The 23,217-nt window shown below is 37.7% G+C and overlaps 1 protein-coding gene across 2 annotated transcripts; it reads left to right on the top strand.

Annotated features, from left to right (window-relative positions):
- Positions 1-2,387: 2,387 nt before the first annotated feature.
- Positions 2,388-22,832, top strand: LOC128229614 (sphingomyelin phosphodiesterase-like). 2 transcript variants are annotated; one of them, XM_052941375.1, is made up of 13 exons: positions 2,388-2,522; positions 4,473-4,944; positions 6,269-6,433; positions 6,849-6,972; positions 10,595-10,701; positions 11,122-11,291; positions 14,291-14,401; positions 15,476-15,644; positions 17,073-17,155; positions 17,651-17,843; positions 18,592-18,681; positions 21,170-21,264; positions 22,407-22,832. In XM_052941375.1, the coding sequence occupies exons 2-13, from the start codon at positions 4,483-4,485 to the stop codon at positions 22,510-22,512; spliced, it is 1,875 nt and encodes a 624-aa protein (XP_052797335.1). In that variant the 5' UTR covers positions 2,388-2,522; positions 4,473-4,482; the 3' UTR covers positions 22,513-22,832. The 2 variants fall into 2 exon arrangements, with proteins under 2 accessions (XP_052797335.1, XP_052797334.1); XM_052941374.1 differs by lacking the exon at positions 2,388-2,522 and adding an exon at positions 2,692-2,982.
- The last annotated feature ends 385 nt before the right edge of the window (positions 22,833-23,217 follow it).

Here is a 23,217-nt window from a genome sequence, read left to right as displayed (position 1 = left end):
GGCATTTGATTCGTTAGTATATCAAAAACTGTTTACTAGTTTGATGAGTAAAGGCATTCGTGGAAAAATATTAAATGTTCTTGTATCAATGTATGCAAATTTGACCGCGCGCGTTAGAGTAGAAAAGAGAAGCTTTTACTTGCAACATCGGTACCAGACAAGGAGATTTGAGTTCGCCGATAATTTTTAGTCTATATATAAACGACCTCTGTTCTTATTTAAGGGAAAATTTTAATAGAGAAATTTTCATAACAAATGATATTCCAGACATTATAAGTCTGCTTTTCGCTGACGACGTAGCAAATTGCGCAGAAACCGCTATTAACTTACAATTGCAACTTAACCGTATATCGGAATATTGTGATAACGCTGAAATGACTGTTAACTTAAAGAAAACAGAAATCATTGTATTTCGAAACGGCGGTCCGTTGAGAAATTATGAAACTTGGTTATACAAAGGTCAACATGTTAAGGCAACCTCTATGTATAAATATATGGGTCTACTTTTTACCCCCCCCCCCCAACTTTCTTGGTCAGATGCAAAACACCAGTTAACATTGCAGGCCAGGAAACAGTTTTCGCTATCAAATCTTATGAAAGACCGTTTGGTCGTTTTAATAACAAGGAACTTTTTAAACTGTTTGACTCTATGGTGGTCCCCATTCTGACATATGGAGCGGAAATCTGGGGTTGTAGTTACGCCCCTGAAATCGAACGAGCTCAAAGTTCGTTCTGTAAAAAAATTCTCGGTCTAAAAATAAGTACTAATAATTGTATGGCACTAGGTGAATGTGGTCGTGCTCCACTTTGCGTGATATATTATTCAAAATGTATAAAATACTGGTGTAAAATTCTGCATATGCAAAACCATCGCTACCCTAAACATTGTTACGTTATGTTAAAACGTCAAGACGATATTGCAAGAATAAATTGGGTAACAAAAGTTAGAGAAATATTATTTCAGTATGGATTTGGCTACGTCTGGCTATGGCAAGACGTAGGCGACATTAATACTTTCAACGCGCAATTTAAACTTCGCTTAATCGACTGTATGACTCAGGGATGGCACGATACCGTTAATTCATCTTCAAGATGCGATCTCTATAAACATGTTAAATCCTTACTAAATCCGGAAAAATATCTTTCCATAAACTTGTTACATAAATTTGTCCATGCGCTCGCGCGATTTAGGTCTTCAAGTCACCGGTTTAATATCGAAGTTGGCCGACATCTTAACATAGACAGAAACGACAGAATATGTGCGTCCTGCGTAATCAACGAGAACAGGCTTTTATTAGAAGATGAATTTCATGTGTTTTTCATATGCCCAAGGTTCTCTACTGTAAGAAATCAGTTTTTATTTAGCTGGTACACGGGTCGATCTGACCTACATGCCTTTTACAGACTCTTAAAGTCAGATAATAGTTTTGTTATTCGACAAGTGGCAATATTTATTTTTTACTTGTTAAAAATAGCAGATTGAAGTTTGTAAACAATTTGTATTAAGCAATGACACCACTGTATTGTAATTGATGATGTATATATTATAGTATGTATTTTGGGCCGGAGGCCTTTATGTACTGAATAAAGTTGAGTTGAGTTGAGTTGAGTTGATCTTTGACCCGACGACCCCTAAAATCAAATGAGGTCATCTACTGGTCTAGCCAAACATTCATGTCAAGTTTGATGACAATCGGTCCAGGTATTGTCGAGTTTGCGTTCAAGGTCACTTTGACCTTGACCTTTGACTCTTTGACTTCAAAATCCTAAGGGGTCATCTACTGGCCTACCACAATCTTATTGTCAAGTTTGAGGGCAATGGGTGCAGGCATATTAAGCTATCACTCATTGACCTTTGACTCGATAACCCCTTAAAGCAATATGGGTCATCTACTGGCCAGGCCCAATCTTCATGTCAAGTTTGATTACCAATGGTCCAGTCATTGTTGAGTTATCTCTCGGACAAGCGTTGAGAACCTTTTCCCGTTAAAGTTCATTGTGACCTTGACTTTTGACCCTAAAATCAAAAGGGGTCATCTTCTGGTCAGGTCTTCATTTCAAGTTTGATGACCATTGATCCAGGAACTGTCGAGTTAACACTCAGACAAGCTTTGGTCTACCGACAGACCGACCGACCTACCGACATATGTAAAGCATTATGTGGTGGGGGAGGGGCCTTAAAAATAACTAGGCAAATTAGTTACAAAGTATATGAGTTACAACGCTGTCAATAAAACCTCGAGTGACGATTCACGCTAGGTCAACTCCTTTATACTGAGCTTAAAACACCCGGCATGCACCTGAAATGTCCCACCTCAACCAAAACCTTACAATTAAACCAGTTTATTATACGTTACATCGATATATATATAGAAAACAAATTAAAACGCGAATAGTTTTATTCAGTTCCGGCTTATTCAATAAGTTATTGTTAAATCACCAAAATAAATGAACGGCAGATTTGAAAATAACTGTCATCCCATTAGACGAAATATAATTTTGAACACTAAGGTTAGTTCAAGGTAAGTGAAAACTGTTGTTTTTAGAACAACTATAGAACTAGAGAATGAATATTCAAACAACAGCTGATAAACTCGCGTGTGTGCTGCACATTTTCACGTATGGCACATATCGTTAAAGGATATATTTACTGCAGTAAAATACTTAAACCGCATGTTCAATAAAGTATTGCCCTGCAAAAGTCTTCTGCTCGCAGCTTTAGACATAGGCGTAGTTGATACATGTATAACATTTGAAAAATTAAATACGAAGATGAGCTTATTCTCGGTCAGCTTGTTAATCACGTGATCTATCGCGTGAGGAAATAGGAAGGGTTTATTAAGTTTAAATTTATTAAATGATAGTGCGATCTGATTAATATTAATATATAAGTTCGATTGAGATAATGGGTCATTTACATAAACATATCAGCTAGCTTGTGTTTGGTATGGGACAAGGGTTAATAGGATTTTTACAATTTATGTAAGTATTGTTTTGGTATTTTGTACTGTTTATGTAAAAGTCATGCTTAAGGTATAAGATGTACTGATCGAGTGCATAAATTAGTACATGCATAAAACACCAAGAACATGTAGACTGGTATACATGTGTGTGTGTGTTTGTTCTGTGAACTAAGTTTTGTATAAAAGAAATTTAAACACGGAACCTATTGCAAACAAACCTTATGGCAGATAGATACATACACCTAACAACAAATATCAACGAACCATAAATAGTAAAATGATAGTTAATTCCTTAACTTCCGTATCATGATTTTATGAACGCATATATTATAACAATCAGGTTCGTAGATAATCCTCTTTTCATGTGGACTCATAATAGTACAAGGAGGGACCGGGGGCATGCCCCCTCGGAAAGTTTTGAAAATCATGGTGCAATCTGTTGCATTCTGGGCGTTCTGAGGGGCTTTATTTCGGGTACTGGAAAATAGAAAGTTTTAGGATCATGTAGTCAACTAGGCATACTGCAACTTTGGCTGATTTTTTGGTCAGAATCATGTGAATTCAGCCGCGTACTCGCGTATAGGGAGCTACGCGCCTGGAAAGACTAAAACAAGACAATGCTTAAACTTTAAATGCATTTCTTTTGATAATCGAAACAATTTTTCAGATTCAAATGTAGTGCGTTTCAAGTTTAAAGTGAAACGCTTATTCAAAATCAATACATGTAAAACAAACACACATTTTAAGTGATACACCCTCAACTAATAACTAAATAATGCATTAATGGAAAATAGTTATTACTATAAACAATTTTAGGTATTTAATAGCTGAAAATGCAAAAATATTAAATGAATAGTGAAAGCTAAAAGATTCGCTGCGATTTACTTTGGTCTCATAAGGTAGAAATACCGTGCTTTCTGCACATTTCTTTTAAATTGAACTCGGTATCCTTCATAAGAACCTCTGTTTTCGACGTTTGTTCATCCTGTTTGGTATATTAAAACAATTGTATTAAATGTGTTAATTCGTATTCGGGAGTAATAATGCATCTTGTAGTTCCTACACGACAGTCACCATGTTTGCTCAGAAAAAATTCTTTTCAATGCAACTATGATACATTCATGCTCAATATTGTAAGTATTGATGTTGTTATTGATGTTTGTTGTTGTTGTTGTAGTTGTTGTTTCGTTTGATTAGACCATATTCCATAATCACAACAACATCATTTAATTAATTATCCCAATGTCTAAATAGTTATACGTCATGATAACAGCTACAATTTCTAGTTTTCGATCATTTTTGAAAATAATACATAACACTATTACAAGATTGTCAAATATAATGTGACCGTATTAGTCGAAAGTTGACCATGTAAATCGGGTTGGTAGTTTCTCTATGTAAACGCAATGTAATCATGATTGTATGATAAACGATGCAGAACACGTGACCATCAAAATTTTATCCGTGAATTCCATAATTATTTTTTATTATTTAAATTATTATTTCTAGACTGTAACCCATGGACGGGTTTACATCCCACGTTTTGGTGTTGCTGTTTGTCACAGCCGTGGCCGCCTTGGTAACTTCGTCTGCCAACAGCTTCATCCGCCAATGGGAGGCAGAGCAAGGCTCTACTTCCGGTGCACATGGGTTATATTCGGGTAACGGATACGTCAACGTTCAGAACGGAAATAAACTTGACGTTGAAGCATTTTACAGTGCTTCTGATCTCAAAGTGTTTGCGTCCCAACATCAGAGTGACTTAATTGATGCTAAGAAATACAGACATCGCGAGTGTGGTTCAATTATCAGTGTAAGCGCCCTCGACTGTGACTTGTGCTACAGGTTTGTGGAAGGGGCGCGTGCACTTGTGGAAAAGGGGTTCACACAGGAAGTCGTCGTAAAATTCACAACTGATGCTTGCATTGAGCTGAAGATTGAAGATGAGCGAGTCTGCAAGGCGGTCGTACAAGAATTTAAGGTGAGGAGTTTCCGGTTTCCCGACTTACCCCACTTTCATGCACCCGACCCTTATTTTTCCATAACGAGCAGACACGTTTTTTTTCTGACCTTTATTTTACTCAACTCCTTTTGGGAAAGATAAAAGTAATTGGGCACAACGAGGACGAAAACATGTATCCAGACCAAATCGAAACAGGTTTTAGTGTGAAAATGATTCTAGACACTACTTCAATTAAGGCCCTTCCACAGTGCAAAAGTTAGTTTGAAGGAACAAAACGTAAATTTTTAAAACATAATTATATATTTAGATTTGATGCTTAATATTTAGCAAGCATATACATACATTCGTTGCATCTTATTATGTGTAATAAGGAGTTGATCAACTTTTATGTAATAGGATTTGATCAGATTTTCATTCAAAAATCATTTATACATTTTTACGGAAATGTCTTTTTACGAAATAACTTAGTCTACGTTTTGTGCCAAGATATTCAGCACTACCCGATCATAAAAGCTGCACTATCACAGAGTGACCAAACAAAGATTTTTTAATAATTCATACACGCATTGGCTCGCATTGAAATACTTATTCGTAATTGAGGAACAGTGATTACTTCCTACTTTGAAGTAATTGCTAATTTCCCCTCTACCAACATCACATCCGGACTTGAGTAGTGTGTAGATTAGATGATGCTATCGCCGCCACGTGGTTGAACTAATCTGTGTCAATCTTAGCGTTAATACTGTAAAATTGTCCTTGTTCTGTGGACTTTTGAGTTCTAAAAACATTGAACTAACGTATCATAGACTTCCCTATTAAACTCAAAGGTCAGGACAACAAAGCCATGAAATTCCACACATATGCACTGATTGTGAGATCACAGGATAGACCTACGTCAAGTATTCTTTCAAAAGCCCCCGCCCTCTCTCCGCCAAGTAATTAAACTAAAATGAACGTTAGAAAAAAATGAAAGCGAACATGAGCAGCCTTATTACACGAGCATCGAAACTGCTGTCATATTCTGTCATTTTACAATATACAGTCTAACCCTGTTGGCTCAAACACGCTTGGCTCGAATTCCTCGTTGGCTCGAACTAGATGTAAAGGGCCGAATTCTTTATGCTGAAGGTTAAGAATCCCGCTTGGCTCGAATTTTTTGAGGCTCGAGGTATTTTCGCCGGTCCCTGGTAGTTCGAGCCAACGGGGTTCGACTGTAATGCAAACAGATGCTACGAGTATAAGGAACACGTATTGCGGATACGTCTCAGGCGGAGCGCCGTACAAACCGACAGCCATTCTACGTTTTCCATGAAAGACATTTTAAATTGTTTTCGTCCAACAGGATGAGCTCTTTGGGACACTGATCGGAGTGACTCTGGAGTCCAAAGAGTTATGCGGGTACGCGTTAGGGAAGGACTGCGGGGCGCCCTACAACCCGGCCGCCATGTGGAACGTTACGCTCCCGGACACGCCTAAACCTCCAATCATTCCGCCGAAACCGCCGAAGGTAAGAATACGTTCGTTTGCCGCCACATTCTGTTATGTGACTAATGCTTTAATGACAATTTAATTGTTGAACTAACGTTTATCTATATGATATACGAGACGGATAACCCGCCTCTCACCAAAGAGGTTCAAAGTTCGAAACTTGGCCGGTATGTCTTTTTCTAGTATCTTACACATCTATATATCTATAAGATTTTTTCATGTGAACAAAATTGAGACTAATCCATATTCTATACTTTTTTCAGATTTGTTTGAATTATTTACGGTTAGTCCTACTAAAACAGTTTAATTTGTTACTGATTTGATGTTTCAAAAACTTGAAGAATATCTGCTGCCTTACATTGATAAATTTTCTCTAGTATATGATTTGTCTCCAACTATGACCGATGGCGGAAATACAACTGTTTTTGTTCCAGGCTGGCTCCCCCACCCTGCGCGTGCTCCATCTGACTGACTTCCATCTGGACGCGGAGTACTCCGCCGGAAGCAATACTGACTGTGGGGAGCCGCTCTGCTGCAGAGCAGACGACGGACCGCCAAGTATAACGTTTATAATTGTTTTTATACATGTATAGATGGTATTAATGCACCTGTCAATTTTAACCACGGCTGCCCCAGGTCCGGGGATATATCGGGGATAGGCGGGGAAATGGGTCGTGTTTCTACCTTTCAGGTAGCCCCGCAGTGCCGGGTGAATGCGGTGGTTTTGTCTTCGCTTTAAATAAACTTACCTAGGGTCCCTGGGGTGCGGGGGCATTTGGCGGTGATTTTACCATCTGTTCGTCTCCGCAGGGCGGGGATTTTAGCCGGGGTTGGCTGGACCGAAAGTCAAAGTCCCCGCCATTCCCCGGACCTGGAGGCCGTGGTTACAATTGACTGGTGCATAAGCTACACACATTAAGCCATTCTCCGTTGACGTCTGGAAGGCTGATTATGGTCTATTATGCGTAGGATATATATATATATATATATATATATATATATATATATAATTGGTGTTTCGCCTCTCGGCCAAAGGATTGTCGGGTCTAGTCTTATCAGGGCCAAGAGGCAATTTGACCTCCTCGGCCTTTTTATTGCCCCGAAGATGGGCATATTAGAATCGCACCGTCCGTCCGTCCGTCCGGCTCTGTAACTTTCCCTTGTATGGACATATTTTGAAATAACTTGCCACATGTGTTCCACATACCAAGACGACGTGTGGCGTGCAAGACTCGCGTCCCTACCTCAAAGGTCAAGGTCACACTTAGTGTTTATTCACAATGGAGTGCTGCATATAAGGACATAGAGTATATGTTGTCGTGTCCGGGCTGTAACTTTCTCTTGTATCGACAGATTTTAAATTTACTTGCCACATGTGTACCACATACCAAGACGACGTGTCGCGTGCAAGACCCGTGTCCCTACCTCAAAGGTCAAGGTCACACTTAGTGTTTATTCACAATGGAGTGCTGCATATAAGGACATAGAGTATAGGTTGTCGTGTCCGGGCTGTAACTTTCCCTTGTATGGACAGATTTTAAAATAACTTGCCAAATGTGTTCCACATACCAAGACGACGGGTCGCGTGCAAGACCCGTGTCCCTACCTCAAAGGTCAAGGTCACACTTAGTGTTTATTCACAATGGAGTGCTGCATATAAGGACATAGAGTAAAGGTTGTCATGTCCGGGCTGTAACTTTCTCTTGTATGGACAGATTTTAAAATAACTTGCCACCTGTGTTCCACATACCAAGACGACGTGTCGCGTGCAAGACCCGTGTCCCTACCTCAAAGGTCAAGGTCACACTTAGTGTTTATTCACAATGGAGTGCTGCATATAAGGACATAGAGTATAGGTTATAGTGTCCGGGCTGTAACTTTCCCTTGTATGGACAGATTTTAAAATAACTTGCCAAATGTGTTCCACATTCCAAGACGACGTGTCGCGTGCAAAACCCATGTCCCTACCTCAAAGGTCAAGGTCACACTTAGTGTTTATTCACAATGGAGTGCTGCATATAAGAACATAGAGTATAGGTTGTCGTGTCCGGGCTGTAACTTTCTCTTGTATGGACAGATTTTAAAATAACTTGCCACATGTGTTCCACATACCAAGACGACGTGTCGCGTGCAAGACCCGTGTCCCTACCTCAAAGGTCAAGGTCACACTTAGTGTTTATTTACAATGGAGTGCTGCATATAAGGACATAGAGTATAGGTTGTCGTGTCCGGGCTGTAACTTTCCCTTGTATGGACAGATTTTAAAATAACTCGCCAAATGTGTTCCACATACCAAGACGACGTGTCGGGTGCAAGACCCGTGTCCCTACCTCAAAGGTCAAGGTCACACTTAGTGTTTATTCACAATGGAGTGCTGCATATAAGGGCATAGAGTATAGGTTGTCGTGTCCGGGCTGTAACTTTCTCTTGTATGGACAGATTTTAAAATAACTTGCCGCATGTGTTCCACATACCAAGACGACGTGTCGCGTGCAAGACCCGTGTCCCTACCTCAAAGTTCAAGGTCACACTTAGTGTTTATTTACAATGGAGTGCTGCATATAAGGACATAGAGTATAGGTTATAGTGTCCGGGCTGTAACTTTCCCTTGTATGGACAGATTTTAAAATAACTTGCCACATGTGTTTCACATACGAAGACGACGTGTCGCGTGCAAGACCCGTGTCCCTACCTCAAAGGTCAAGGTCACACTTAGTGTTTATTCACAATGGAGTGCTGCATATAAGGACATAGAGTATAGGTTGTCGTGTCCGGGCTGTAACTTTCTCTTGTATGGACATATTTTAAAATCACTTGCTACATGTGTTCCACATACGAAGACGACGTGTCGTGTGCAAGACCCATGTCCCTACCTCTCAGGTGAAAGATACACTAAGTGTTTATTCACAAGGGAATTCTGAATATAAGGACATAACAGTGTAGGTTGTCAAGTATGGGTGGTATTTTTTATGTTCAGAGGCAATTTAAAATAACTTCCCATATGTATTTGACACGTAAAGGCAAGATCAACTTTTCATGTAGTGACCTTGTTCGTAGGTCAATGTCACATTCGGGGGCATTCGTCACATACTGTGACAGCTCTTGTTTTTATCGAAAACAACCTCGGATATATATGGACTGTTTACAGTGTCAAAATCGGTACACTTAAAGTCCGTTGCAAATAGATCGCGTAGTAACCTAACTCTTGGGAATCTTAACCCTTAGGCTGCTGATGGCGATTTTAAAGGCATTGCAAACAGCTTGGAACCAGACCAGACACCGAGTTTGCTACTTAGTCAATATATCCCCAAAGTTTTAAGTAAATTAAAAGAAATTTAGAATAAACCAGACGACATTTTTGAGCCGACGACATATTAACCCAGCTTGCAAAGGGTTAATTATGTTTGCAATAATACACTTCACTGGCAATCAACTTAGATCAACAAATGAAGCTTAAACACTACATTTAATAATTGATATAATTCAAAATTTTACGAACTTCTTTCACTGATGTACCGGCATAATCCGAGGTTGTTTTCGATAAAAATGGCCGAGGAGCTCCGAATGGGCCACGAAAGTGCCAGTATCGATTTCTCCTATGGGTACGGCCTCGAGCGGGATTGTTTTGATTAAACGTTAAGGGTAGAATCACGACTGCTCCAAAATGAAGTCCAATTTGATGACGTAAAATTGGACTTTATTTTGGAGCAGTCGTGATTTTGATTACAAACAAAAGAGGCCCAGGTTAATTTTTGCTGTAATATCAATCATGCATAAGTAATAAAGTATACACGGTATTTTAAAGCTGCACTCTCGCAGATTTACCATTTTAGAACTTTTATTTTTTTGTCTTGGAAAGAGGAAAATTTAGCGTAAATATCTGCAAACCAATGATATAAGATTGCTAACAAAAAATCAGATCGTAGATTGTCATATTTCAGTTCGAAATTTAATGTATTATGGCCTACTAACGGTTTAAGAAAAATGTATAAAACATAAATTTTTGAACAGAAATAAAAAAAATATGCGATCTAATTTTTTCAGCAGTCTTATTTAACTGGTTTCCATGAATTTTCGCAAAAAAATGCTCGTTTCAAGACAAAAAATAAAAAAAAAAATGTCAAAACGTGCAATCTGTGAGAGTGCAGCTTTAAAAAATTGTTTTTCTATCGTGTAACAGAACCTGGCGAGACGGGCGCTGGTCGGTACGGGGATTACAGAAACTGCGACTCGGCCAAGATCATGGTGGACAGTCTCTTCGAACACCTACAGAGCATCCAGGACCAGGTAACTATGGCGACAATATTGTCATTTTACGGTAATGTTATGATGCTCACGTAATTAATAGATTAGTTTGCAATGGATCTTTAATTATTTTGCAATTTTCTTCAAAAGATGACCTATTTTCCTTCAAATTTATATCGCGCGATTAAAATCGCGATGTTAGCAATTTGCGGTACGGCTATAGCTTTTCGCCGTCGGAAGCACAGGCGCTTTGCGTGCTGAAATTGTTCACAACTTAAACACGGATTCTGATCTTACCGGAGAATCTTAGAAAGCTCGATTCAAGACTGCCGTATCGCCATAATCAAATATTAGAAGTGACCTCTGTCTGGCACTGAGCCTTCGATTTAACATATCCGGGTAAACATGGTTCATATATAAGGCAATACACAAATGTGTAGAATGCCCATGTTCTATTTTCAGTTCGACTACGTGTTATTCACGGGCGACATTCCCGCCCACAATGTATGGAACCAAACACGCGGGGACCAGACTGTAGCTATGTCAACGTTCACACATTACATGAAAACCTACCTGCCCAAAAAGATGATGTTCCCCACCCTAGGTAACCACGAGAGCGCGCCCGTCAACAGGTATATTTTTGAGCCCCATCCAACCTTTTTTTACTATCTGTGCGAATTCGGTTACGCCAGTTTTAGAACTTAACAGAGTATATAATGCTGCCTTGTCAGTGTTATCCCGCTACATGACCACATATCGCTCCCTGGCAACGTGTGTTCCCTTCACAAAGTATCCTTCAACAGGTAACTTTTGTTTAGGCACAACACGTATTTTTACTGTGAGACCGACAACAGATAGGTAGCTGTTTGGGCAACAGTGTGGTGGATGAATTCTGCCATTACGAGTTTTTCGCTTTTTTGCGGCAAAGGTTTTTTTCCGTTACTTTACAATTTGCACATCAACATGAACATTTTCACATTTCCCCTCGCCATGTGGCGCATTTCACCCAACGATGTGGCGTGTTTCGCCGTGAAAAGGCAGCTATCGGACACCAGTCAATTGACCGTGATGATGGTGTAAACAACGCCATCAAGTTTTGGCCATGATTTTCTGGTTTTCGTATACCATAATGTAGATGAATCTGACGGAATAGTCGTTTAAAGTTAAATTTGATTTTTAAGTTCTATTGGAGAACTAAGAGTCGAGGAGAATACATATTTATTTTATATTTGTCTTTGTCGTATGTTGTGATGAAATAACCAGTATGCTGTAGTTTGGAGGTAATTACTGGGTTATCCCCCATGGTTACATTTGAGACTGTTATAAAACTGAATAGCTACAGTACTAAGCATTTCAACAACCATAAAACAGTGCTCTTACATTTCATGAAATGACTTCATATAACTTCTACATTCGCCTTCAATATTTTGAATTATTTGCTGTTAAGGTAGTGAATTTATTATCAGGAAATGTATTCAATTAACTCTTTTTCCCTATTAATATTTCAAATTCTTTAATTGCTGTTAAGGAAGTGGGTTTTTTTGAGAAAATATTTTTTATATTGAATGAAGTTCCTCTTTTCCTATTAATATTTTAAATTCTTTGCTGTTAAGGAAGTGATATTCTTGTCAGTCAGGAACTATATATTGAATTAATATTTTCTTCCCCTATTAATTATAGCATTTCAACAACCATACAAAGGTGCTCTTACATTTCATATTACTTCTACCTTCGCCTTCATTATTTTCTTTTGCTGTTAAGGTAGTGATTTTTTGGTTAGGAAATAAATTGAATTGACTTTCTCTTTCCCTATTAATATTTCAAATTCTTTAATTGCTATTAAGGTAAGGTTTTTTTGAGAAAATATATTGAATTAACTTTCCCTTTTCCTATTTATATTTCAAATTCTTTGCTGTTAAGGAAGTGATCTTCATGTCAAGAACTATATATTGAATTGCTGTAATTGTTTCTTCCCCTATTAATATTTCAAATTCTTTGCTGTTAAGGAAGCAATTTTACATGTCAGTCGCGGTTGTACATGAAACTTCTCTCCTGCAATGTTGCAATCAATAATGCCATAATACGTTCCTAAAGTTGTTCAGGTTGTAACGTAAGTCTTATTTTCCTGAATATGCATGTCGTAGGTCTGTTGTTGTTTTTTGTCATGGTTTTGTCATTGTTCTGGTGTTGTCGTCGGTGTCGACGTCGTGGAGAAATATTAACTCTGGCCTCAACCACGAGGCATCTTCATTAAATCCTGGTACTTTATAAACTCATGTTTCGAATGACACACTACACATTGTTATGACAATACATTATATCAGTGAAGTAAGAACTGAAACTTCGGCCAAAATATTTGTTGAGTTATTTTTCAACTGAGAACAGCAAATGAACATTGGCATCCATTCTGCGGTCATCTGTTAAGATTGTCTACTTTTCTATTCCAAAATCTTGTTCTTGTCTTTTTTAATGTTTCAAACAAAACTTTTCTTCCAATTTTCCCTCGCCCGTATATCACGGCAAACATCCTATTATATTGTGTATAGGACGCTAGCTTAGATAGAACGCAGGCAAAAAAATGTTGAAAAAACAGGTAAAAACCTTAATACCATAGATCGGACGCAGTGGAAAATGTCAAAATCGGAGCTGAAGAACTGGACTGGAGTAAAAAAATCAAAACCTAATACTATAGATTGGACGCAGGCAATTTCTGGGGTGGGGGGTGGGGAGTGAGTCCTTAACACAGTATAATACGACAGAAGCATTGAGTAGCTCTACAGCGCTACCATTCACGGTTACATTTGAAACTGTTATCAAATAATTGAATATAGCTACAGTACTTAAAATTTCAACAACCATAAAACATATACTCCTACATTTCAGGAAATTAATTAATATAATTTCAATCTTCGCTTTCAATATTTTGAATTCTTTGCTGTTAAGGAAGTGATTTTCTTGTCAATCGTGGTTATACATGAAACACATTCCTGCAATAAATCATGTTCCAATACGTTCTTTAACTTAGGCCAATATAAAATAATTGCTAGATTTTCATCGTTATCATTCATGTCAGTGAGGCTTCTTTATATAATATAGAACGTAATAGTATATACATATTGTAGCTATAACTGTGTAGCTAGAACGAAAACATTCCCGTTAATCATGAATTGTTGAGATGTTTTTCAACTGAGACAAGCAGATGAACATTGGCATATATTTGCAGTCATCTATTAATGTGGTTGCTTATCCATACTTCTGTGCAGCCACTTGTATAAAACCGGTAAAATCTTTGGTTTGCTTTGGTTATTTGAAATGGGTTTTTTATCCAATGATGACTGTTGATCAATTGAATTGTTTGTATGCGCAAACGAACCAAAGGATAACATGGGTGTAAGTTATCTGGTTTCATACGATTGGCTGCTAGGCCAATCTTAGTCGAAAAACTTACACTGCTAAGAGTGTTAGGTACACCCATGAAGTTATGGGCAGATTTTATGCGATAAATGTCCTTATGATGTTTTATTGAAACGCATTTTTGGCCAAAAAGATGAAATTTACTATCTTCAGCTTTACGATCTTAATTAAAATGGGGCATTGGTCTTTAATTTTTCATACAAACCCTTTCTTCCAGTTTCCCTCCCCCGTATGTCACGGGAAACAGCAGCATTGATTGGCTCTACAGCGCTACCGCCGACAATTGGCTGCAGTGGCTGCCCTCAGATACAGAAGCAAACATAAGAAAGTAGGTGCAGGATATGGATTAATACAGTGTTTGTTTTTAACCTTTTTCTGCCGACATCGGACCCCTATCCCCTGCTGAAAAAGTATTATTAATATATTTCCCTCCTACCAAGATAAAAAAAAATTCTTTGGAGGTGGAGCATTGACCCCTAGCAAATGTAGCAATTGAGTTCCATTCATCAATATGTCCATAGGTTTGTTGAATAAAATGTTTGAAATCAAGCAGAACATCAAATTAATCATGTTATAGCACTTTTCCCCTTTTTACAAAAATAATGCTATTTTCCTCTATCAAAGGGCCATTCCATTGAAAGTGGGAAAACACTGTGATAACTTTTCATTTCTAATGCCGATTTAAGTTTTTGTTTTTTTTCCCATCAATTCTTGATAAATGGTATGCAGAGGCATGGCTCGGTATTGTGTTACGGAAGTAAAGGTCCATTGGTAGTTTTTAAAGCTGCACTCTCAGAGATATACCAATTTTTACAACTTCTTTATTTTTTGTCTTGGAAAGAGCAAATTTTTGCTAAATTTGTGCAAACCAATGATATGAGACTGCTAACAAAAGATCAGATTGTAGATTCTCATATTTCCGTTCGAAGATAAATGTTTTATGGCTTAAACCGTTACTAACGGTTAAAGAAAAATGCAATAAAACATCCATTTCTTTTAACTTAAATATAAAAATCTGCGAACTATTTTTTGGTCAGCAGTCTAATGTAACTTGTTTCCATGGATTTTCCCCAAAAATGACTCGTTCGTAAAAAATAGTTGTCAAAACGTTCAATCTTTGAGAGTGCAGCTTTAAGTGCATGGCCGTTTCACTTTACATAACAACCGCGGATTCGTTTAGTTGTTGTCAACATTCAATAACTCTTTTTGATAAGGGGACATAACTGTGTTTTAGGGGTGGGGGGGGGGGGGTAATAACTCTGTGTAGCCATTTTCCTATCCATCTAAATATGAACATGTGTAAGAACAGCAACACACGCAACTACATCAACGCTTAGGTCCCAAGGAATATGCTGCAGTAGTTCATGCTTGTTCTTAAAGGACGCAACTGTGTATGTTTCAGGGGAGGATATTACTCCGTGTCCCCATTTCTCGGTCTTCGAGTTATCTCCCTTAATATGAACATGTGTAACAACGGCAACTGGTGGCTGTTCATCAACGCGACCGACCCCGGAAACATGCTGCAGTGGTTTATAAAGGAACTGCAGGCCGCCGAGGACAAAGGAGAAAAGGTGACGACATAATATACTTATTGTTTTTATACATTATTGTTTTAATACATGACCTCATAGTGTGGATTAAGGGTAAACAAACATTGGTTGAATGAAAAACGGGCATTTATTAAAATGCCATAAATTTTATTAAGTTACTATTTAAGAAAGTATTTTAGATATATATAATATGTATTCTGTTATTGTCGTTGTGTGTCTCTCTTTGAGTGTCTGATTAGTCTCGAACATTGTGTCTCAAAATAGGGTTTTGTTTAATTGTTGGCTCCTGGACTAGTCCCTGTAGTTTTCAATTTATATAACATCATTCTAGGTCAAAGCGCCAGCAGGCGATTTTTGGCTACCTGTAATTTTTATATTGTATAACCATCATTATAGAACAAAACGCCAGCGGGCGAGTGTTGGCTACTGGACACGTCCCTGTAATTTTCATTTTGTATAACATCGTTATAGATTAAAACGCCAGCGGGCGATTGTTGGCTACTAGACAAGTCATTGTAATTTTCATTTTGTATGACATCGTTATAGAACAAAACGCCAGCGGGCGAGTGTTGGCTACTGGACAAGCCATTGTAATTTTCATTTTCAATTGTATAACATCGTTATAGAACAAAACGCCAGCGGGCGAGTGTTGGCTACTGGACAAGTCATTGTAATTTTCATTTTGTATGACATCAATATAGAACAAAACGCCAGCGGGCGATTGTTGGCTACTGGACAAGTCATTGTAATTTTCATTTTGTATGACATCGTTATAGAACAAAACGCCAGCGGGCGATTGTTGGCTACTGGACAAGTCATTGTAATTTTCATTTTGTATGACATCGTTATAGAACTAAACGCCAGCGGGCGATTGTTGGCTACAGGACAAGTCATTGTAATAATCATTTTGTATAACATCAATATAGAACAAAACGCCAGCGGGCGATTGTTGGCTACCGGACAAGTCATTGTAATTTTCATTTTGTATAACATCATTATAGAACAAAACGCCAGCGGGCGATTGTTGGCTACCGGACAAGTCATTGTAATTTTCATTTTGTATAACATCATTATAGAACTAAACGCCAGCGGGCGATTGTTGGCTACCGGACAAGTCATTGTAATTTTCATTTTGTATAACATCATTATAGAACAAAACGCCAGCGGGCGATTGTTGGCTACAGGACAGGTCATTGTAATTTTCATTTTGTATAACATCAATATAGAACAAAACGCCAGCGGGCGATTGTTGGCTACCGGACAAGTCATTGTAATTTTCATTTTGTATAACATCATTATAGAACAAAACGCCAGCGGGCGATTGTTGGCTACTGGACAAGTCCCTGTTCTTTATTATCCTGAAATAAATCATAACATAGTTCAACCTAATGTTACTGTGTTTCTAATGCACTCGTATAACGATCACCGTTTTCAACACATATATTTCAGGTTCATGTGCTTGGCCATATATATCCGGGCTGCAGTTGTTGTCTGAAGCCATGGAGCTGGAATTACTACAAGATCGTCAACAGGTTTGCAACCATCTTTTACTTTAATTTTACCGCGACAATCATTTACAAGTGTTGTTCAGTGAAATTCAATCGGTAGTATTTGGTTGGAACTCCAGCAGGGCAGCTTTTCACGGCATGAGAAAATTTAATAACGAGAACTGGTTTAAGCGCATGAATGTTCTACCTATGTATGCTTACACCTTTCTGACAATTTTTCCTAGATTTGGAGCCATGATTAGGAACTATCTCAAGTCCAGTTCCAGACCCAGACGCAGAAAAGCACTTTAATTTAGAAACAAAATCTGTATTTCATTTGCTTTACAAAAATAAATCAGAGTTATCGAACAACTTCGTAAAGTAATTAAATTCAGCAGGTTCCATCAACAAAATCAACTAGAAAGAATCCGCTTGACTCGAATTTTCCGAGGCTTTAGGTATTTTCGCCGTTCCTTGGGAGTTCGAGCCAATGAGTTTCGACTGTATGTTGTTATATAACATTTTCATCCTCTTTTTCAGATACGAGAGCACAATAGTCGGTCAGTTTTTCGGCCACACCCACTCTATGACGTATGAAGTTCTATACGACGAGGAGACGCTGCTCCGCCCACTGGGCGTGATCTACATGCCCGGGAGCATCACCACTTACTCAAATCTGAACCCCGGCTTCCGGATATACGAGATTGATGGAAACTATGCGGGCTCGTCATGGGTAAAGAAGCTTTATTAGGCCTGAAAAGTACATTTGGTTCGGGTTACCCGACCCTACCTACGAAATAGGAGCCGACCCTTCCGTTTTTATAGTCAGTTGATAAAAAAAATTTTTTAGTTTGTTTTATTATGTAGTTTGAACCTTTAAGGCTTCATTCAGACGATTTCTTACTGATACACCATTCTCTAATGATAAAAATAACGTTCTTATAAAAAGCATAATAACAGATTAGATAAAAAGAAAGCCTATATACCCTACCTGTTTTTGAAAAGGATGTAACCCTAACCTAACCTAACCATTTCTTTGCCTTATAAAACAAATATTTTTAATAAAAATGTGTGGACAATCCTAGTACATACTGGATCACACAAGAAGTAGTGGATAAGGCTATATAATAGTCTATTGTAATTGGTAATGGTAATTTGTAAGTTCATCAACATTACCGTATATAACTATACAAACTCACTCTGGTATACCCTTTGTTCAAAAGACGTGTAAATTATTGTATAACATGTTAATTCAAACATATGCAGCATTTTTTTTACCATTTTTGCTCTCCAAACAGCAATTCTGCAATTTTAATTATGATTTGCAATTTTGACTCTCAAATATAGGGTCAAGACGTTCGTGACTGAATATGGACCCAGGTTGAATAATTAAAGGTATCATCTAAACACAACTTACAACACTCAGTGTTTCACCTTCAAACAAGCACGTGTTCATGGTTAGCCTTATTTTTCCATTTCAGCAAGTTCAGGATTACACAAACTATTTCCTGAACCTGACGGACGCCAACCTCAATGGAAACCCCACCTGGCAGAAGGAGTACTCCGCCAAGGTACAATGGTTTATTACTTATTAACTATTGTTTTGTAAATGTTGGATATGTATGTTATTTGACCTTTGTCTCTGATGATCATAGCTGTCTTTTTCTTGTATTTGTTGATGTTTTGCAAAAGCCTGTAATGGCGTTGTCGTCCTTTTGCTAAAGCCTGTAATGGCGTTGTCGTCCTTTTGCTAAAGCCTGTAATGGCGTTGTCGTCCTTTTGCTGAAGCCTGTAATGGCGTTGTCTTCCTTTTGCTAAAGTCTGTAATGGCGTTGTCGTCCTTTTGCTAAAGCCTGTAATGGTGTTGTTGTCCTTTTGCTAAAGCCTGTAATGGCGTTGTCGTCCTTTTGCTAAAGCCTGTAATGGCGTTGTCGTCCTTTTGCTAAAGCCTGTAATGGCGTTGTCGTCCTTTTGCTAAAGCCTGTAATGGCGTTGTCGTCCTTTTGCTAAAACCTGTAATGGCGTTGTCGTCCTTTTGCTGAAGTCTGTAATGGCGTTGTCGTCCTTTTGCTAAAACCTGTAATGGCGTTGTCGTCCTTTTGCTAAAGCCTGTAATGGCTTTGTCGTCCTTTTGCTAAAACCTGTAATGGCGTTGTCGTCCTTTTGCTAAAGTCTGTAATGGCTTTGTCGTCCTTTTGCTAAAACCTGTAATGGCGTTGTCGTCCTTTTGCTAAAGTCTGTAATGGCGTTGTCGTCCTTTTGCAAAAACCTGTATACGCGTTGTCGTCCTTAAGGTGGAACGCGACTATGATTTTTTTTCCGAGTTACTGTCTGATAATTGGTATACGAATATAAGAGCATATGCCCAGTTAGGGACTGTTTTTACTTTTTCAATATTCGGAACAGTTTTGAATCTACGAGTTTTCAAAATATGCCACTGACGTCAATTTTGAGACGTCTCTCATATTTTTGCGTTCCAGCTACAATAACCGATATTTTTATTAATTCTTCGTTTACAGCTATGAAATTTCAACATCAAGTGCGTCTTGTGAAAACGTTCACGCTCATATATTTTTCTTTCTCTTATTGAACGTTATTGTTTCTAAATTTGTCTAAAACGTCATTTTTCGCGGGAAAAACGGCGTCGTGTTTCGCTGAAAAAAGTGCGCCTTTCTTTAATTCTTGAAAAAACTGCTCGTTTAATTTTTGATTTTTTAAATACATGTATTCAATGTTTTATTACAAATCGCCTGATATCAAAGAAGGGTACCTCACCGACTTCGTTTTTGCGCAGTATCAAATAATCTAACCCCTATACCTGTTCTTTTTCATTACGTATTGTTATAAAACGTTTAGCATGACGTAAATCGAACTATTATCAACGCTAATAAGAGCTTGGTTTTGAATAAACCACAGATCAATAACATATAACAGTTGTTGTTAATTTTAGTTAAATTGATAATTCAACATTGTTTTCTTCTGTTGAATTCCGAATAGTTAACATTATTAAGTAATTAAAGCACTGAAAATATGTTTTTCTATGACACTCGTGAAATAAAATACGATCTTACACTGAAATAAACAAATATCCTCTATATGTTTGATTGCTAAATTGAAATTACGCCGCGATCTACTTGCAGCGTAAATAAATGTAAAGAAATCTGACATTGTTAACCGTCTATGTTTTCGATGGAAAATTGCCGAGGTGCTCCGATTTGGACGAATGATGGCGTCTACCTATGTTTTCGCATTCAGAAGTCCTCGGCCTTTTTTTTTTATCGAAAACAACCTCGGATGTATGCCGGTACATCAGTAGAAGTAGTTCGTAAAATTTTGAATTGTATCATTAATTAAATGTATTGTTTAACTCGCATTTGTTGATCTATGTTTAATTGATTTCCAGTGACGTTTATTTTTGAAAACATAATTAAAATTCCCAAGAATCAAGTCATTACGTTCCACTGCTAAATTAAATTACTACGCGATATACTTGCAGCGGACTAAAGACCCGAGTTCTGACATTGTAACCCGTCAATATACATCCGAGGTTGTTTTCGATAAAAATGGCCGAGGATCTCCGAATTATGCTTCCGTTTAAATAATTAAAGCTGCACTCTCACAGATTGAACGTTTTGACAACTTTTTTTTATTTTTTGTCTTGGAAGGAGCCAATTTTTGCAAAAATCCATGGAAACAATTTATATAAGACTGCTGACAAAAAAATAGATCGCAGATTTTTATATTTAAGTTCAAAAAGTGATGTTTTATGCATTTTTCTTAAACATTAATTTTCGAACGGAAATATGAAAATCTACGATCTGATTTTTTGTCAGCAATCATATATCATTGGTTTGCAGATATTTACGCAAAAATTTGCTCTTTCCAAGACAAAAAATAAAAAAGTTGTGAAAATGGTAAATCTGTGAGAGTGCAGCTTTCATCTAATTGTTACATTACGTCGTGGTAAGTAAGAAAGATGATCGGCAAACTGAGCGTGTTTTGCACACTATTTTTGATGTCAGTGCCAAATAGAGTGTTCACGTTGGTTTACCATTTCAGGAGACATACGGTCTTACCTCCCTATTCCCCAAGGACTGGAATGATCTCATTTACAGAATGAAAACCGACAACACACTGTTTAACAAATTTTGCAGGTACGTTTGAAAAAAACAAACATAAACATAAAGCGTACAATCTATACCGTCATTTGAGTCAACTGGTGAAATAGAGTTTCAGTTAGTTCATAAATTATCACCGAAGCTTATATACAGTATGTGTATATCACGTGATAAACGTAGGAAGGCAATATTTTGCTTCAAATGCAGACTTACAGACATAACTTGACTATTTACTCACCATTTTAAATGAAACAAAGCGCAGTTGAAGCCGCTTACAGCCCCGCCTTTGGTCGTTTACTAGAGTTTGATTGAGAGTTTAGTTTCTTAAAACACTTGGACAAACCTTTTACAAACCGCCGGAGCAGTGTCAAAACATTATTTTTGAAAAAGGTTTGTCGAAGTGTTTGAGGAAACTAATCACCTAATCAAACTCCGGTAAGGCAAAAAAAAATTGTTTGTTTAGGGTAACCTTCCCAAAATTTCTATGTAGGGTAGGCAGGGATTATTATTATTTTATTATTTTTTTCAAAATCTGTCGTAAGTTCAGAATGTTTTCTTGCACATGGCAGTCTTTCCTACATTACTGTCATTGCCTGACTTTGTGTTATCATATAAACAATAATTCTGATTAAAATCTGCATTAATCCGCCCTTCGTAACTCTCTATTCGCTAACAAGTATTTTTTTTTGCTCAGAAACGGAAAAAAATAGTTAGAGTCGGCGCATTTTTATAGGTAGGGTCGGGTTACCCGAAACGGACATTTTTTTTAGGCCTAATAAAACGAAGGCGGAGGCTCTTTGAGCGGCATAGACTGCCCTTTGTTTTGTTTTTTAGTTTTATGTCTTCATAAGAAGCAATTATGTTACCTTCCGACGAAGCATTTATGACGTAATTTATCACGTGGTATACACACAGTGAATATAACTGCATGTTGAAACGGCAGAAAATTTAAAAGTACTGATGAGATTTGTCAATGCTTGCTGATACTAAGGCAAGGTTTGGCAACTCGAATTGACAATTTTGTCATGACGGTGTTACCTTCCTTTAGAAAAACGACGGAAGATAACAATTTGAATTGTCTGTTCGAATTGTCTTTCTTGTTTCCTTGGGAAAAATGTGATAACGGTATTCTCAATCAGTTTCATAAATTGCTTTCATATAATGTATTCGTGTTTCAGTCACACGGCGAAGTCAGCACCTAATACTTCATGTGACCGTAATTCCACTCTTTGTGGTTTGAAGACCGGACGAAACGGCGATCCCAACCTTTGCCGGGACATTTAACAAGGCGAAATAACTTTTGAAATATATTTGGGTACTTAAAATCCATTCCATTAGGTTTTGTCAATATTAGGACATGTTCTAGTGTTCGATGTCTCCAATAATCTTTGTGTAAATGAGTTTATTTGTAGTTTTCCTATATTTAGTCACACACGCTAAGACTATCCTTACAAATATCATTAACTGTTTTATTTATATGTGTATGCTCATTAAACTCTTGACTTATATTGTATTTTAAATATAGGAAAAATCAAGTTTCTTTGCAAGAAACATTTCATGTACACAAGTGCAATTCCTGTGCAATAAAATATATTTAGATATTACGCAAATTACTTTTTGTGCCTCCGAACGGAATCATATAGAAATTGGACCGACCTTACGACTGTCCCTACCGTTTCCGCTCAATATGAAGAACGCTTAGGCTGAGGAATCTTAAACTTGGTAGGAAGGTTGTTTATATTTTTTTCGAGACCCGAGTACACTGTAGTTACTTGGCCTTTCGACGAACTTTAAAGCTGAAGTTAGGCCTTAATAGGCCTCTAAACAGGGCATTAAGTCATGTTTGGCCACTTGGCTGTTTATTACTTGTAGTTTCAATTGTTTTATTTTAACGTAGAGTAAATATGAAAAATGAGCTCTTAACAAGATCATCGAGTACAACCATCTGGTCCTAGGATTGCTCCTATAGTTTCTGTTGCATAATGAAAA

This window comes from Mya arenaria, chromosome 4 (assembly GCF_026914265.1).
Source record: "Mya arenaria isolate MELC-2E11 chromosome 4, ASM2691426v1".
Lineage (NCBI taxonomy): Eukaryota > Metazoa > Mollusca > Bivalvia > Myida > Myidae > Mya > Mya arenaria.
Note: the sequence above shows the minus strand (reverse complement) of the source record. Positions and strands in the feature narration are given on the sequence as shown.